At 38.9% G+C, this 19,370-nt stretch overlaps 1 protein-coding gene across 1 annotated transcript in view; it reads right to left on the minus strand.

Moving 5' to 3' along the window:
• The window catches only part of SIM1 (SIM bHLH transcription factor 1), a 48,723-nt gene that overhangs the window by 9,924 nt on the left and 19,429 nt on the right, over nt 1-19,370 (minus strand). The window contains exon 9 of the mRNA XM_037392526.1: nt 2,001-2,166. Coding sequence (XP_037248423.1) covers nt 2,001-2,166 — 166 coding nt within the window. The remainder of the gene's footprint in view (nt 1-2,000; nt 2,167-19,370) is intronic.

Below are 19,370 nucleotides of genomic sequence, written 5' to 3' on the forward strand. Positions count from 1 at the left end.
TAAAAAAAAAAAGGAAAGTATGTACATTTAAAATTACCTAGGTGCCCTTAACTTTAAGAAATACATTGCCCACTGCCATTATTTTACCAACAAACTTCCTGCTTCCTTTGTCCACTAAAATCCAGGCTCCTGTGTAAACCAAAATCTGTGACTTCATCTTTCAGTCATGGCTTTTGAGCCACACTCTGCTTCTCCGCAACTGACTGGCAAATTATGTAGGCTGGGGACTGAGGGACACAGGCCATGACACCTGCTGCATGTTCTTCACAGCAGCTCTTACTCTTTCAACAGTTTGTTCAGTGGTGGGGGAGGACGAGAGGGATGCAAAGCCAAGCTGCCAGTGTTGCTTGTGATGATGTGCTGCAATGAATGGTATGACCATTTTTCAAGATATTGGCAACTAGTACAGCTGGTTCTTTTTGAATTATGAAATCTGTGACTTTGCTACCAGGCAGCTGGTAATGAGGATACAAAATGAAACTGGAGACTAAACACCCTGAGCTGTCAGACAACAATCCCTGGTAAACCAACAGTCTCGACACTGCTAGTCCAGGGTTTTTTCTGGTGGCAGAGAGAATAAGGAGATACCGATGAAAGTCACATTTTCAGAAAGCAGATTGATGTGGGAGGATAACAGGTCTTCAGCTGGGATCATCCTGCTAGCAAGTGAGGACTTCTGAAAGGACTGTGTAAGGGGAGATGAAGGGTAATTTCAGCAAATCAAAGATAGTTATCTTAAAAATCTAATTTAGAATTAATTGTAGGGAAGTTTCCCAATTCTTTAAAGCATTTTTATTACAATTGTCTGGTGTAACGCATTCAAGAGAAAGACTCTCCTTTAACAACCTACAGAAATGCATATGAACAAATGATTAAACAACCTCTGGCAAAATTAGATTCATAAAATTAAGAATCTGACTTCATACCTAGGCACTTGGTTAAATATTCCCTGTGCCAAAAGCAGATGTCATTTAACTGAAATTCTTACCACCCGGTACTTTTGAGGGGAAAAAGAAAGAAAAAAAAGAAGTGATGTAGACACTTGGGCTCACATTGTACGGCCTTAGAGGTCAATTTAGAAAACATTGTGCCTGCAGAGAAACTGTAGTCATCAAGGTCATTTATCAGTTAAATATTGACCTGAACTCTTTAAAAATACATAGCTTTTAAATGTTACATCATGAAGGCATATATTTACATCCACTGTGTGGTGGCATAAGGGCAGTAAGACTTGCATCATTATTTAGTAAACATAATGGTTATTTTGACAAACAGATTTATTTGAGCTAAAGGGTTGACAATGTAAGTATGCAAGTGCTGTGGCATTCTCTGCAGAAATCAGTTGTGTTAATGTATTAGGTAGGCTCCAGTCCAGAGATCTAATCAAATTTGGTCCGTTCTCCAGGCAGGGACATGTTCCTTACACATTAGGCCTGAAAATGGAATCTGGGAAATTACAGTCCACTGATGCCAGTGGCCATCTCCTAGCGCTTTCTCCCTTTCAAAGCTTTGTACGTAGAAAAGCTTTCTTGTTCCCGTTCAGCGTTAGCTTGTTGCTTTCCCTCCTTAAAACTCAGTCCTCCTGACTAAGATTTCAGTATTAAACTGCTGTCAAACATCTGGCAGCTTTCTAGATATGCTGGAATTATCGAAGAGTAAGAAAAAGCAAGCTTTCTCAAATGGCAAAACTCACAATTCTCTCGAACCAAGTATTTCAAAACCAACATTTTCACTTTCTTCCTGTCCGCTCCTCGTTAACTCTGAGCCCTGCACTGTTATTGTTGTTGATGATGATTTATTATGCATGCTGAAACATAAATGTTTCCAGCTTTTTAGAAACAGTTTAAAGAAATATATTCCTGCTTCCAGATCTTTTAACCTGTCATCCTTTATTCCCTTTCAGTAACATGTTCTTTGGCCCATTCTAATTACTTGGGTAAAATAGCAGTCAAAATCAAGATATTAAAAAAGATATTATTTTGGTTTTTAAAGGCAGCTACCTGTGGGTATGGTGATGTCCTTGATTTTGACTTTGTGCTCGAGAGGCGAGATTTGCTTCCCTTTCTATTATCCGTTATGGTCGGAGTTGTATTTGCGTAAGAGAATGCCGGCTTGGTAGCAGTGACCTGATCCAGGGAGAGCTGTAGTCCTTTATATTCAGTATCCCTATATAAAAGGCAAAAGTGAAAAAGAAACTCACTTCGTATCTTAATGGGAAACATTTCTTCCTTCTTAGTAGGGGGTGGAAACAAAACATATTTCTAAGGAAAAAATAAAACCATCCAGGGCAAGCCACTATATCCCCCTAATACATTTAAGTAGTATAGCTTACTAAACAATCGCACTATTTTTATACTGAAAATATGATTGCTTTTTGCATCCAACTGTTATCATGCTGATCTACTTTCTTCAGTAATAAAAAACAATGGGATTGAAATTTCTGAGATTTATATTACAGTTCTGCATTGGTCATATAGCTAAGCAGTAAATAGGATACATTTTCCTCAAAACTCTTTTAACTGTACAACTACAAACTTACCACATGTGTATGTGTGTTCATGCATGTGTGGGGGTGCACATAGCAGCCTACATAGATGACTAAATAAATTTAACAATTTTTTTTTTTTATGGAAAACACTTATTTTGAAGTTATTTTTCATTGTTCACAAAATTTCAGGCAACTGGTGCAAATTTTTGAATGATTCCTCTTCTATGAGTCTTGTGAGTGTTTATTCCTCTCTTTTAAGTTTACCAGTCAGAGAAAACAGCTAAATAAATACATATCTTCTGATTTAAATGGTCTGTCCCCCACTCACCAAATACTAGAGGTTTTCTGTGGGGAGCTAGATGCAATGGCAGTTTGTGATGTTCAGTGTTAGTTTCTTCAAACTTTCTAATGAATACATAAAAGTAAGGAAAACTGGCATTATTCACAATGTCTTACTGCGCATAACGAGGGCATATGCATTGGACTGCACCCCTCTGCACACATGTGCATGTCTGCTGATACCCGGGGGAGTAAGAAATGAGCTCTCCAGCTTTCATGTAGTCATACGGAACCTATTCTGACAATGATTTATTAAAAGACAGCAAAGCAAGAGTTTCTTCCTGACCTACCTACCTGGAGGAAAAGAGGAAGGATTCATAGCTTTTCTCTTCCTTTGTGTTAATCAGCAGAAAAGTAAGAGAGCAAGGGAAAAATAACGCTTCTCTTATGCAGTCAAGGAGGCATATTCATTCACACATTACCCCATCTAAACCTAACTCATCCTTAATGAATTATATTAAGTCCAGCTTTAGCAAAAATATCTTGCTTTATAATTACACATATATCAATGTAAGCCATGAGAGTCTTAACATTTTTAGAAAGGAACTGCACCACAACCTGAGCATAGCACAGCTTAGTACACTGGAATGCTTTCATATAAAAGTCAGGGATAGAAGGACAAACTTAATAAATCACTGAAATAAATGAAATAGGATGAATCTTTGAAAAGCCACAGATAAACCTGCACAACAGACAGATCTATTCATACCAGTCCTACACTAAAATGTTTTTGCACTTGATAAACAACAAACTTGTTGGTTGAAGAGGTTTAGGTTTTTTGGCAATGCAGGCAATGTGTATGTATCCATGTGTTATATATAAACACATGAAAATTCATCACTGACATTAGAACTGTGTTGACTACACTGTTTCCAGTCCATAGAAGACAGAGATTAGCCAAGTATAATCAATGATTTCTAATAAAAAAATTACTTCTTAATGAGGCCATTTCTTCAAACTTTGGCTTTAGTAGATATAGGCTTCTGCTAGAATATTTGCATTTCAAACATCCTGCCTGCAATGAAAGTACCTGAATATAGGGATTTGCTTTGGCCTATTTGACAGGTAAAGCTCATCCACATGTTTAGAAACCGTCATTTTTTCCCGTGGTTAGCCTCCAGAATTTCTATCCAGACACCTTGACTCGACATGCAAAACATCTGTCTCCATAACTGAGTCCTACCAAATTATCTTTATGTTGTACAAAATGTCAGAAACAAAGGATGCCAATTAATCTTCATACTTTACTACTACAGTAGCATGACATATTATCAATAATCCTGAAAAAACTATCAGTCTCATCCTGATACACACATTCCCCCTGACTATTTGATTGTAAGAAAAGGAAGCCTCCTGTGGTCTCAGTGTCCAATGCAGCAAGTATTGCCTCCAGAAATGAAAATTAATCAAAACTAAGTAGGTAAATTATATACAGCCTTAGGGATATAAGAAGGTTATTTCATTTTTTAACCTTCCAACCCTTTTGCCTCCCTGTTTGCTGGAGAACCTGAAGCTCTGCACTCCTGCCAGTACCCCTCCATCCCTGGTGTATGCAACCCTGTAACAGTGTGCTGCTTTCTCATGTCAGTGGAAGAGTTTTAAAAAATTGGACGAAACACCACCCCAGCATTCAGACCACAGACTGCCACTCTAACACTACTTGGCTGCCGTTACAATCTGTGTAAGGGCCAAGCATTCAAATCACAGAGACTGCGCCATAAAATGCTTCTAGGTCACAGAAATCTAAAAAAAAACAGGCAAACGAGGCTGCCCAAAACCTTGCATGCCATTATCTGTTACTTTTCTAAGTCCTTGGTATCATTACAGTGAGGAGTCACCCTCCCAGACCACATATAAGAATAAACACCACAAGGTGGCATCTGCAGCCAGTTGCTTAGATGGCAACATCATTAAACAAAAGATAAGAAGAAAACTATCTGAAGTTCTTGCTGCGAAATGCAAAGTTTCCCCTTAGAAAAAGAACACATCTGTACTCTCCTTGCAGATGAAACACCTGGACTTTTTTGCATCACCATCTCAACCCTATCCTAGCACAGCTACCCTTCAGAAGAGCCAAGATAGACACCAGAACACCAATAGTAACAGGCCAAGATAAATACCAGATTAAAAAAAATGCAAAGAAAACATGAGGGAAGGGTCCTGTGGTCTCAACGTCAGTTGCAGACGATGTTCCATCAAGAAATGAAAATGTTTGAGTATATCCATATCCACTATGAGGCAAAGGACTAGAGGAACCAGGGCTCCTAGTGGTACACAAACTACAGATGAAAATTCTGACAACTTCCTAGAGGAATTTATAAAACTTCCACCACCTGTGGAACTGTAATCTCCAGATTCCTGTTCTCAGGCACCTGAATCCTCTATTAAACAATCCCAGCAACGCAGTAGTACTGCATCTTGTGTTCTACATGCAATTTAAAAAAAGGTGGTGGATATGAGCCTCTTCCTCCAAGGTCCTCACCTTCAGGATCCCACAGGGATCCATACAGTCTACATCTATCTACATGAGACTGCTGAGAGAGAGAGTGATACGGCATATGTTCAATTGCTAACAGTATGTTGCTGACAATCTACTATTTATCTCATTTTCTGATGCAACTATCATCACTATAAAACATCAGAATAACTACAGGAAATTAGCTCTTAAATGAAGAACAGATGGAATAAACTGAATCCAGACAAGACCAAAGTGATGCTTCTTTGCAAAGGGATACATATTGAAGACCTCCACCTTTTCATGATGGGAAACAGCCATTCTTTCCACAGTTGGATGGAAATTCTAGGTCCTCTTTGACTCCTCAGAAAACCTGGATGCAGATACTTTTGGTAGTGTATGCTTCCAAAACTGTATTATTTCTCCTCTGCCTTGTCCCTCCCCCCAGTACGAGAATCTGGCCAGTATGGTCAATGTATCAAGCACCTACAGACTGGATTACCATGCTTCACTGTAAGTGAAAAGAAATCAGAAGACAAAGTATAAAATCCTCTTGCTACAATATGTCGCTTCCCGTTTTCATCTCAGATCTAACTCGCACAAGCATTTCCACTCTGTCCCATATCTCTGGCTCTTCCAACGCCTATTATAAAGCTTGAGCCTAATTTTGAGAGCACTTGTTGATGTAGTAGAGCTAGCATCATGAAAAAAAACAAGGATCAATGGCTGTACCAACTGCACTTCTCTGCAATAAAGCATCTGAAAGTTGAGTCCAAAGCATTTTTACTAAAGGGATCTAGCTATAATTAGCTGCATAGGTAGAGAAGGACAAAGGCTGAAGCAGAAAAGCATTTGGAAGAGGAAGGCAATCTGTTTGCTCACAACTTGGATGACAGCTGGGTCTGCAACACTTGTGTAAAGAGTTCTCATAATTCAGCTTTAAGAGACACTTTCTGCCACTACCATTGCCAAAATGTACAATATGAAACATGGTGGCAACAACAGTCTGTCTAATGGAAGTTTGAGGAAGGGATAATGACTTATTAGCAGATAGACCCAAAAAAGTCTGGTAAGGGAGTATCAGAGTGCCACAAAACCTGAAATCTCAGCAAACAACAGCTTGCACAAATACGGCAACTGAATGTGTCGATAGAGCTCACCATAAAACTGAAGAAAATGAAAGGGTTTTTTATATGATATCTTTGAAGGAAAAAAGATGAGGAAAGGGTGAGTCAGCATTGCTAAAATAATGTTGGGAAGACTGGAATTACTGACAAAGGTCCCGTGGGCATGGTATGCCCCAAGACAAACTAAAACTGTACAGACAAGCCACGCTTTTTTGTAGTTGTGTTTCTTCAAGTAACACGATGAAGTCTGGAACTACTTTAACCAAAATCTAAAAGTAAAAGTGAGACTAGACATTAGCATTAGAGAGCTAAAAGCATAAATAATTTTGAAGATATTTAGATTCCTACTTAAAGACAGTGTTGGCTATGGGACAGAAAAGAACTTAAGCACTGAAAAACGCTTTCAAATAGAAAGAACAGTTCAAAAGGATGTATGCAGAAGAAGGACTAAAATAATGGCATCCATTAGTGAAGAATAAATATCCAGATTCAACCAAAATAATTTAAGGACAACCAGACTTAAAAATAGAGATCTTACATATCTACAGTCATAAGCAACATAACTTTCGAACCAAGAAGAAAACCTTCAAAACAGAAGAAAAAATGCTCAGCCCATGGAAAACCCTGCAAAAGCCATAAGAGAGAGCATCTTCTTACCTTAATGCCACAACATGCCAGAAAGGAAGAATAAGCTCTTCATAAAGTGACAGAGAATACACAGATAACCAAAAAGAGGCAGATATTTGTCATCTACCTGGACTTGTGCAAAGCTTTCGACATTGTCCCACACAATATCCTTGTCTCTAAACTGGAGAGACATGGATTTGACAGGTGGACCACTCAGTGGATAATTGGCTGGATGGCTACGCTCAAAGAGTTGCATTCAACATCTCAATATCCAAGTGGAGACTGGTGACAAGTGGTGTTCAGAGGTCCGTACTGGGACCAGTGCTGTTCAACATCTTTGTCAGCAACATGGACAGTGGGATCAAGTGCACCCTCAGCAAGATCGCCAGCACCAAGCTGAGTCGTGTGGTTGACATGCTGGAGGGAAGGGATGCCATCCAGAGGGACTTTAACAAGCTTGAGGGGTGGGCCTGTGCAAACGTTGTGAAGTTCAACAAGGTCAAGTGCAAGGTCTTGCATGTGAGTCAGCACAACCCCCAGAATCGGTACAGGCTGGGCAGAGAACAGACTGAGAGCAGCCCTAAGGAGAAGGCTTGGGGGTGCTAGTGCATAAAAAGCTGGACATGACCCAGCAATGTGTGCTTGCAGCCCAGAAAGCCAACCATATCCTGGGCTGCATCAAAAGAAGCGTGGCCAGCAGGTCAAGGGAGGTGATTCTTCGCCTCTAGTCCACTCTTATGAGACCCCACATGGAGGCGAGTCCAGAGGAGGGCAATGAAGATCATCAGAGGGCTGGGGCACCTCTCCTGTGAAGACAGACTAAGACAGTTGGTGTTGTTCAACCTGAAGAAGAGAAGACTTCAGGGATACCTTGTAGCAGCCTTTCAATACTTAAAGGGGTCTTATTAGGAAGATGGGGACAGACTTTTTAGTAGGGCCTGTAGTGATAGGACAAGGGATAACGGTTTTAACCTAAAAAAGAGTAAATTTAGATTAGATATTAAGAAGGAATTCTTTACTATGAGGGTGGTGAAACACCGGAACATGTTGCCCAGAGAACTTGTGGAAGCCCCATCCCTGGAAATGTTCAAGGCCCGGTTGGATGGGTCTCAAGCAAGCTGCTCTGGTGGAAGACGTCCCTACTCATGGCAGGAAGGTTGGAACTAGATGATCTTTAAGGTCCCTGCAACCCAAACCATCCTATGATTCTATATTTTATGATATTTACAGTGTATTTAATTCCATCAAAAGACACTAAATTGAGACGCCTTAAAGAAGATTCACAGAAATTCAGTTTTCATGCATGGAGTTATGGCATTGGATTATAAACACATATCAGATCATTCTTTCCAGCAGCAATCAAATTCTAATTTGATTGGATCCAATACAGCAATTCCAGTATACAACTGGAAACAGAACTTATTCTTGTTTTTAGGTATCTTTCAATTTATAGTCTGAATAATATGCAATTTTGTCACTGGAATACTGTCACTGGAAATCACAGCAAATAAAAAATAAAAAAGCATCATGTGGCCACATAAACCTGAAAAACACTGGATAACCTACACCCATGTCATTCCCTACACATTTCAAAGTAATTGATGACATACAAGCTGCAAGTAAAGGCATTAGATGATTTTAATGCAGCAGGTTCCTACATCATAGGTACAATCACAACTGAAACAAAGTGGAAAGCATTGTTCATGCAAAAGAAATCAAGGTGCCATTTTAATTGGTTTCACTATTTTTTCTATTGAACTCATAATATATGTATGTTCATCATTTCCTCTAGTTTTACACGCAAATCTATGAAAGGGGTCATATGCACTCTGCATTTTTTAGTTAAAAATCAGAAAAATTATTTGTCAGATTTTCTGCCAGTCTAAGAGAATACAGGATAGAAATGTTGGGATTAAACTGAAAGTGTTAATGTCATTAATGCTCAGTCTATTTTGCCAAGTTGTTGCAATTCATTTAAAATCAGCCATGAAGGTGGTAAAAGTCTGGCACATCCTCGTACATGTCTGACCACAATACTATAATATATCATTCTTCTACTTTTAAACAATGCCTGCAACTTTTAACATTTCCACACTCCAGCTTATGCAATGCTAACAGAGCGCCATTCAGCAGATGAGTGAAAATAGAACAGATTCTGGCTGTTTGTCATCTTCAGGCTTTCTAAATCAGCAGATGGCACAACAAAACAGACAATTTCCTCATCTGCCATGTCCTCTGTTCATGTACAATGTGTCTCAGAAATGTTTACAAAGGCCTCAGTCTGCTCACAAGACTTGTCAAGGAGGAGCGTATACAATCCCCTTAGCATCTTCCACAACCAGTCAAAATAAGATTTTAAACTTAGCTCATTCAGGAAGCCAAATTTCAGGACAAAGTAGGAAAAAAGCTTTGAACCTCACTGCTTGTTATGAAACTACACTGACATTCAGTTGTGCGGCATTGAAGATACTCCCTGCCTCGATATTCCCATTGGTTATTGGGATGGTGTTAGTACGCCTCTTTTCTAAAACGTCTCAGTTGAAAAGTCCCATATAGGCCTGACCTACTGCTCACCAAAGTCTTTGGAAAGACTTTCCAGAAATCTTTCAAGTGGCTGTCTATCATTAACACACTTAATGGTTAAGCAATGTATCTACTTGGAGAAGTACAAGATCTGTATATTGGATCCCTTCATTAAGTTCCAGGCACCCATTTAATTCCATAAATAGCATAAGCAACGGTAATACATCTTGAGTCAAAGTTTACAGCTCCTCCAGCCCTGAGATTCACATACATGATATTTTGTTTCTGTATTTGTGTTTCAACACAGAACGATCCAAACCAGGAAGCTTAATTAAACGATTTGATACATTTGGGAAAATTGAAGCACAAAGTTTCCTATACGAATCATTTAACACAAATATCTGAGGGTATCCTCTAGACAGCTACTCTCAGAGAAGTTTTGTATATTCAGTGATTTGTTTCGGATCTCAGAATGCATTCACTTTACTGTCAGTTGGAGTTAAATAAAACACCCTGGCCTCTAGACAACCATGGTGTGGCAGAGTTTTCAGCAGTCTGAAGGTACCGTTTGTCATTCTCAACCACATAGCTAGCATCTCTGGCTCCAAATGGAATCCTTTGTACACCATATTTGCCTTTATTTACTAGATTTGCTAGATGAAAACCTGCACCGGGGATTTATTATTGTTTGTGAATAAAATGCCTAAGATACCTTAGGCTAATTATATATAAATGCATTACCATTTTGTTACAGATAGCACTGAAAAAATGCTTTAAATAAATAAAATATGATGACCTGAGTATAATTCTGTAACATTTATATATACTGTGAGTGCTTTTTTTCAAATGTGAGGTGCCTAGGAGCACAGCTGGCTAAAAGTTATGTTCTATGTGTATTCAGCCAAGTTAAACAGAGAAATATATTTGACAGTAGTTTATAAATGTTTGTATATGTTAAAATCTGTCTGATAATGAGAAATTTGGATTAGAGGGACATAGCCAACAATGCTTTTTTTTCTTTTAGTTTTTTGGGTTTTTTTTGTTATGGCCACCAAATAGTTAAGAATACTTTACCTGAAGGCATGTTAAACCTTGCAGAACTCCATGACTCATGTCCATACTGTCAGCCTTTGTTAAATTATCATGGTGACCTCTTTGTAATCATTTGAGGGTTTCCATTACTTTAAATTCACCTGCACATTCAAAATAATATTTCTGAATAAACCAAAGGCCTGTTAAATGAGACTTCAAAAAGTCTCATTTTTTTCTCCTAACTACTCCCTTTCAACCCCTCCATAAAAAAAATGTCACTTCAGTGCATTGGCAAGCTCAGGTACGCAGCACCCCTTTAGGAATTAATGCCACATAAACAGAAGTTCTCATGTATCCTTCCGTTTTGCAGAAAGCCAGACTGACAACAGCACAACAGACTGCTATTAGAGAGGGTACATTTTCCCATCTTGGGCTTCTTAGTATTTTTCCATGTTGAAAACCATACCTTGAATACCACTGACACCTTTAAGACACCAATCTGATAACCAAGTGATGTGGATTCAATTCTCAATCCTCCCACAGCGTACGGGTGCCACACTGGACAAATCACGTCATGGGATTTCAGCAAGCACTTGGCACTTGCCTGAGCTTACTTGCCAGGTGGCCAGCAGGACTTTCCGTTTTGCCAGGGTCAAATTTAGCCCAGCACTGATCACTGATCACTTCTGAGAATCCCTACCTTAACTTTGCTGAATATTAGCTCTGAAAAGGAGCATAAAAATATGTTCTTGTAGGAAACGTTTTTGTGAAATATCTTTGTCTGTCTCACCTATTAAACTGAAGCTTTTTGTTGGAAGGAACAATCTCCCACTATTAATGCATGCTAGCTAATGTTACTAAGCTAACTCTCAGCTGCAGCCCCTGGCTGTACATCTACCAGAGATGCCAAAAAATACATTTCTCAAGACCAGTACTCATGTCACTATTGATGCAAAGCATAGCTTTATTATTTCAGAATCTCCATGTATTCAACACAAATGTTTTTAACTACGTCCTATACTATTTATCCTTGATTAAACCTCTTCTAGATAATCATTAATGATTTATTTACAGTTGCTGTGTAAACAGTTAATTCACACCTATGATATATCAAATTTCACAGACATGTTCTTTAATTGGATTCATTTATTTCTAATCTATTTAAGCCCTCACTACTGTAATGCTTGACTAAATATACATTAAACTCACTTATTTAAACTGCTAAAATAAATTTGAAATGTATTCTATGAATAAAAATACTTGATTGAATACATGTAATACCATTGTTATTGTGTACCTAACTGAGCAGAAATTCTTGGGAACAGCACACTAGATAGCTATATGATACGCTTGGACAAAAGGATTTGAGAGGATGCTGACGATTTTTTGGCAGAGATTATAGATTAACGGTTTTCTAAATCCTAAGAATTCCTATATCACATTAAGGTATGGAATAAGGAGAACCAAAATGAGCTCCTCATTATTTTCTTGATGGATGGTGGGTGTTTCCTTTTTAAAATCCAGGTATTTTTTTAGACATAAGAGCCTCATACCAGATCTGTCCCCTCATGGCAAGAATAAGAGCTAAAACAGCCAAGATACTTTCAAGATTTGACTATTCTATGTTTTGTAAGTAACAGCAGCTGAAAAGTTGACACAAAAATGGGTAAAAGTCCTCTTTCTGGGTGTTTAGAAGCCACAAAAGACAATTATGTAGCTAGGGACTCCAAGTTACTAGGGATGTATATAAGAGTCTCCTCTATGGAGCTTAAGTATGGTCTTTAAAAGCTAGTTTCAGATTTTTCTTTCTAAAACTAGTAGCCTTAAACCCTGTTTTAGTGAAGAATCCTCTAAGGTATATGTTTCTTCACTTACACTGAGAAGTTTCACAAAAGAAAGATTCATCACATTGCAGAGAGGTCACTGATAACACAGACTGCCCTGTGTGTAAGAAAATGCATGACTATGTAGTAAATGAGGATTATAAAAATGAGGTTTATACCTGTCATGCACTGACACCTCAAATACTGCATACTCTGACTGTCCCATCTGAAAACCTGAAAAAGCTCAGAGTGGGACAGCAAGGATGGTGGGCTTGGAACAGGCTTTCTATGAGGAACAATTAAAAAGACTCCTCAGACTGAAGAAGAGGTGCCTGGGAGAAGAAAATAAGATCTGTAAATTAAAAGCAACATAGAGAAAATGAGTGGGAAGCAGTTTTTCACTTTTCCTTCTAATGCAAGAAGTAAGGGCTATGAAAGGAATAAAAAGGTGGCACGTTCACAACAAAAGGAGAACTTTCTTACCACATTTACTTCAGCTTGGCAAAGGCTCACATGGTTTCAAAGGTAAGGAGATAAATTTATGGAAAAAAAAAAAAACCAAAACACTGACAGCTAATACACTCAAAGATCTCACCTCTTTCTAGGAAGTCATTTGAACTTCTTGAAGATTGGGACAAAGTGCTGGGGAAGCATTATTGCATGCTTGTCCTATTTTTAAACTCTTTCCAAAGTATTTGCCATGACCGCCACCAGTATGTGCCTGATCCCTTATAGCTGTTCTTACGTTACACTCTCTACCACAGCAGTTAAACAATTTCATACTTCAGTTCCTTTGAAACTGTGCAGTAAAGACTTAGTCCTAACAATTTGCTGTCATAATTTACTGTAAAAATTAATCTATTAATATTTCATATTTTATCAACTCCTCTGTGTTCCCCATAATTAAATCTTTTCTTGTGAAACTTTCCTAAGATCCTAAGGTGAACACTTCAAAAAATTAGCTTTTCTGCAATGACTTTCTGAACAAGCTTCTGTGATCTTGCCATAGTTTATTTGAGCAAAATTATGTGCTTGGAAAGTGGTTTGCTGTTTATTCTGTTTGTTCGTCCTTGGGAAATTTCCTATCTGCATGCCTCATAACATACTTGTCCATCATTCCAGCCTACTTTTTGTGGTCAGCTGCACCCCATAGTGAAGAGGCATGTTAAATCCAAAAGGATTCATGAACTCCATCTGTTGAAGAGGTCCCATCTGCAATAGATCGCTTTCATCAGATTAGTACTTTCTTGAGATAAGACTTTCACCTTCCTCAGAAGAAGGAAGATTTTTCTACAATGAAAGTCTTTCCCATTCACCCGTCCAGAGTTCCTCAGCTTTGGCCAAGGGACAGCACTTTGCCCCTGAGGGCCATTGTGGGCCATTACCTGCCCACAAAGCAAGCAACCATGACATCTTACTAAATGCTTTTCAACTGAACCTTGTTTGGCTTAAGTTTTAGAGTAGGTAAGGGGAGGAAGACAGGCAAGGACTTGCACGTCATCCTTGGCATGTGAGGAGAAGGGCTTTTTGACTTTTTAACAAATTAATATACCTGTTTTCTCATTTCATTATTTTTACCTGAGTTAGACTGCCTTTTAACTCCTTCCCACGCATAGCCAAACCACTACTGCAGCCAAATCTCACTAACATTACTTGCCACTTGTGTCTAAGGCTCTGTTCATATCAGACTCAGGCTTGATGATCCAGCTTTAATAGACATACAATGTATAAAGAGTTGATGTTGATAAAACAGGAAACAAATAGCAAGAAAAGCCAGTATCATGAGGCTATAAGATAGCCCATAATACTCCATTTTATTTGATACTTTCCTGGTAATCACTGATTCTGTCTCCTGAAAGTATACATTATACATGGTTATATTGGTTAAGTGGGTCCATTAAATGCTAAAATTGATACAAGATAACCTGCTTGACTACCTAGACCCTCTGGGCCACGGAATAAGTTAAACCACCATATATGGCACAACTACTGCTGACCCCATGCCTTCTATCAAATTCAGGAGACTTTTTTAATAGTAGTTAATGCTTTTTGACAATACTCCTAACAAGAACTCAGCATTAACATACACAGTCCCAGAAATGCATGCCCATGTTAAAATCCAGCTTATGAAACTGAAGAATAAGTCTCCAGTGGGTTCAATGGTTGTAGATAGTGAAATACTTACTAGGTGTGTCTAAAGTTTCTCAACAAATAAATAAAAATCATTTAATAAAACACAGGAACATCAAGCTAAAATCTTCTTTAGAAATTTAAATCTATCATCTGACTAGTACCTTTGCCCTCTTGGTCCTTGCTTTGACTAGGACAAGCAGAGGCCTTAGCCACTCTGTTTTCACTGCTTCATGTGCACATTTATCAAGGGGTTTTGGATGCCTACAAGTGTCTCTGATCAGGCTGCTGCATGTTCTCATAAAAATGTCCAAAGCATATAGGCAGATCAACTCCACTGACAACCTACAGCTGTCCTTGGACCGACACTACAGCTCATCTGCAGCTGAAGTAACTGAACATTTGATTTGGTTTGTGCAACAAGTTTAGTATATCATAATGTGTGAGGTTTACTGTGCTTATGGTGACCACTTCTGTAGCCCATACACAGCAACACCGGAGTAGCTCACCTGTGCAAACGGTGCTGTGCACCTTCTCTCCTATTGCTTTCTTGAACCCACTAGATATCATCATGGAAGCCCTAACTGCATATTCCCATGTTAAGTTACACAGTTGTAGTCACACAGACATGCAGTTTTCTTTGGACTGAAGCCATGCTCCCACGCCTCTTGGTGGTTTTCATGGACTAGAAAGCACTAAGGAGGCTGATCATCTTTCAGAAGATGGCACTTTTTCTGTAACTCTCTCTCCTACTAGCAGCTTAGGATCAAGAGAATTATTTTCAGCATTTTGGCTGCAAATGGGAGGATGCTATCAAGCTATTTACCAAATCCGGCCTTTATTTGGGCAAATACTCTACTGGGATATGCCTTGTGAAGCAGTCATTGAAGATTATGATTTTGTTGTGGGTACAAAACAGTCTTTGGAAACAGCAAGAGAAAAATTGCGTGCAATGCCTTTGGGTGGGTTTCAGTTAACCAACAACTAAGTCAGGGAAAGAGAGTTTTCTACAGCAACAGCCCAGGCTACCAGCTGCCAAACATAGTACAGAGATGATCGAAGCCACAGGCTACTTGGGAACAGGCTGCCTTCAGGGCAGACTGTGCGTGTTCACTTCCTAACCGACAGCACAGATGTAAGAACATTGAATATTGGATGTTTAAGGATCTTCACTCTAGGTTATGTCAAAATATCCACACAATGCTAGGGATATGTCCAAACTTTAGTTAGCCAGGCATTTGAGTTTCCATAGCTGGACTGAAACTTCAGCAGATAATAGCTGTTATTTTCAGCATTGCTGTCCCCAAGATTTATACACAGTGGTTTGTAGCTGAAAAACTACGGCTGTTCTTTATTAGGTCCCAATTCAACACAGTAACAAACACGTCCTTCAAGTCATCTCTATTATGGCAACACCAAGGAATATTCTTATTTCTAAGCGTGTGCCTAAGGCTTTCCTTTTATTTCAAAACCGAATTCACTAGGATATAATCATGTACTAAAAGTTATGTCTAAGCACTTTTAGAGCCTGCCATGTGCTCAAGTGCTTTAGTAAATCAGGACTTCTGCAATTTAATTGCACTAAGTGGATGATAACAAAAGACAACAACAGGAATAAATTGTCTAACTGTGTTCAAGATCATGTGATTGACTCCAGACTTCAGCCATCCCAAGCCTTCAGAAGGCTCAGGCACTATACCCTTGTTCACACAGAGCAATGCCTGCCTCCATAAATAGTGTCATCAAAGTGAAAGGGGCTGCCTCTGAAGTAACCTACTGAGTACGAACATGTGTGCTGGAGCCTAGCCCATGCTGTAAAGTACAAAAGAGAGGTGAGGGAAGGCGAATTAGATTTTAAACAGATACTTGCCACTGTTGAATGGACAAAGGAGATTTATTTGTTAACACTTAATTTAGGCCATGTCGAAATGCCACATTTGTGTGTATACGAATAAAAACTAGCAAAACCACCATAACATAAAGAGAAGTGCTTACTTCAGAAGTAGTTTGGTAACTTACCACACCTGTTGTATCTCATGATAATTACAGTGAAACAACACGGGAGCCACAAGAGTACTGAGATGCAGCACAGAGCAAAAAGAGCAAACATGCAACAGATTAAGGAAACAGAAGCCAAGCTAGTAAAACTGTAAACCTGCTTAAGGAACACACTGTTGCTGTTATGAGAGCAGGAGCCAGTTCTGCATCAAGTTTTGTGCAGAGTATCAAGGCAGTGATAGCATGGAGGTGAATCCTTAGGCAGCAGTTCAGTGGCTTGGCCTGCCTCTGCTGCACAGCCACTGACACAACCCATAGACAAGATATAAATGCCATGTGGTAAAACCAGCAGATGCTCTTCCAACCACCTTACTTCTTTCCAGGTCTCTGAACTCTCACAGAGCAATGAACATAACCCTGAGCTCCATGGCCTATGGTCTCCCCTGGTCTGCTGTGTGAGAGGACCACTGGCGCTGATCCCCACGGGACTGAAGCTCTCAGCTGCTGTATTGGTGTTCACAAACCTCATTGATGCCATTCAGAGTGCGGAAGGGCAGAGTAAGAATAAAGTGTGAACAACCTCTCTAGCAATAACAGCTGTGCTACAGTGTACAGACCAATGCTTCCATGTAAAGTGAAATCTGCGGCAGCTTACCTTAAGCCATAAACTGTGGCATTTTAGGAGTAAGAAACCCTGGAGCAGGCCCTGTACCTTTCATCAGTGGAGTGAGGCAGACAGCTGGAGATAGTAATTACTCCAGCCATTGCCCTTGCTGAATGTGTCTCAGCCCCAGACAATCATTTTACAAGATCTGTAACTCAGTGTTTGGGAGGAGGGAGTTTCCAAAGGTCTGGAACAGCTGGTATGCCGAATGGGAAAAGGATGAAGTGGAAAGCATTTGAAGTCGCTTTTCTTTCTTGGAATAGAGACACTTACTTGCAATCCTGAATTTCATGCTGTGTGAGACTATCAGTATGCATGCATTTAAACTAATGACTGCTTTTCTGTGGATCTGAGCTGCAGTCCTTTAATCCTTACTTTAGCAAATAAAACTTTCTTCATGCGAGCAGTGACTGTAGACTCTGGCCCCCAGTTTTAGTGCCTTGGCCATTACAGTCACCTGGTTGAAATACAAGCATAGAAATTTGGAGTGAATTAAACAAATGGTAGCTAAGAAAGCCCCTACATGAACAAAGAAGAACTGCAGAAACGTATTGTGGACACCTGGAAAAGCCTGTCTCTTATTTGCAAGATATATATAAACAATGTTCCAGGGAGACAAGTCTGTAATAAAAACTAATGGCAAACAAACAGAATGCTGCACTGAGTAGTTCAAGAAGAATCCTTTTATACTTTTTTCCTTTGAGGCATATGCTTCCCAAGCACTTTGATTTATTAAAACAATTCCTTGATATATTTACATTGCTAATTCAATCATGTGAGTGATGGTAGGTTTTCCAGTCTTAGGAAAAGTACATTGCAGATTGAACAGATAAATTGGGACCCAGTTCTGTGCACAATTAAGCAAGTGGCAAAATTCCCATTAATGCTGAGAAATATAAAGGAAAAGTAGCAGCTCAAATTTATTTCTGCTGTTTACAACTATTTAAGAAAGAATACATTATTCAGTTAAAGCCACTAAGCCTAATGTCGAGAATTAATGTTAGATGGCTAAGCTTACTCATACAACTGGTTCCACTAACGATATGAAAAAGGGTGTAGTAGGATTACTTCTGCGAGTAATAACTTTCCCAGTGTCTTCATTATGCCACATACTCCATCACACACTTGGGAGATACAAGAGAACATGCATCTGCCTTTGTCTAATGAGAAGACCCTGTGGCAATTCCAGATAGGTCAATTTGAGAAAAACACTTAAGGTAGGCCTGCAGGTGTGGACATACAGTTTGTGGATTCTCCCATTGACTAGGAAGACAAGAAGGTGAGACCTGATGTCCCAGAGACAGGCCAAAAAGAGGATTCCTATGAAAAGCTATGAAAATATTTCATTGTAACTGTCAAAAAATATGGGGAGAGGTTTATTTCCACCTGAAACACAAATTGCCCTAAAGCCCACTTAATATGCTGGGATGGATTGTTTTCAAAGTCTGAGTCATTACACATAATGACACCACATTGCTCATACAATCATTTTAAATCTGGTAGTACACAAAGCTATAAATAGTAATAATAATTTAAAGATTAAGTGTGTAGATACAATTAATGGTTAATTTATTCTAAATTGCATTTACTGCATCATTAAGTAAAACATTCATCAATATGGCAGTTGTTTGTAAAATAATCTTTCAAACAAATTGCATTTAATTTGTGCTTCTAATCAGCCAGTTACATAATGCAATGTAAAGAGGTCAGATGGAACTATATCATAGATGTACTATATCATCAGAACAGAGATTAGTCACAATTAGGTACCTAATCCATGTTATCTGTGTATGTTACTGCTACTGCTATTCTTTTAAATGCTAAAGGACAATGAAACGTATATAGGAAAACTTCCTTAGCTTTCTCTGGAGACAAATTATTATAATATTTGCTCACGCTCAAAAAGTCAAAAGATTTGCCCTTTGTGTTACTCATTTGTTTAAAGGGAGTTTGTTTGCGATCTAAATATAAACTTAACTTCAGCAGTTGCGTTCTCTACTAATTGACTCATACTTGAGTCCCTTTATGTGATAAACATGCACAGCTAATAATCAATGATATGGCAACTGTGTGTACAGAACAAATAAGAAACAAATATTCTGTGTCTGTACTCACATATGCCAAGCAGAATACAAAGAAGAGCAAATACGTGTGCTTTAAAGCT

Source organism: Falco rusticolus, chromosome 6, assembly GCF_015220075.1.
Source record: "Falco rusticolus isolate bFalRus1 chromosome 6, bFalRus1.pri, whole genome shotgun sequence".
Lineage (NCBI taxonomy): Eukaryota > Metazoa > Chordata > Aves > Falconiformes > Falconidae > Falco > Falco rusticolus.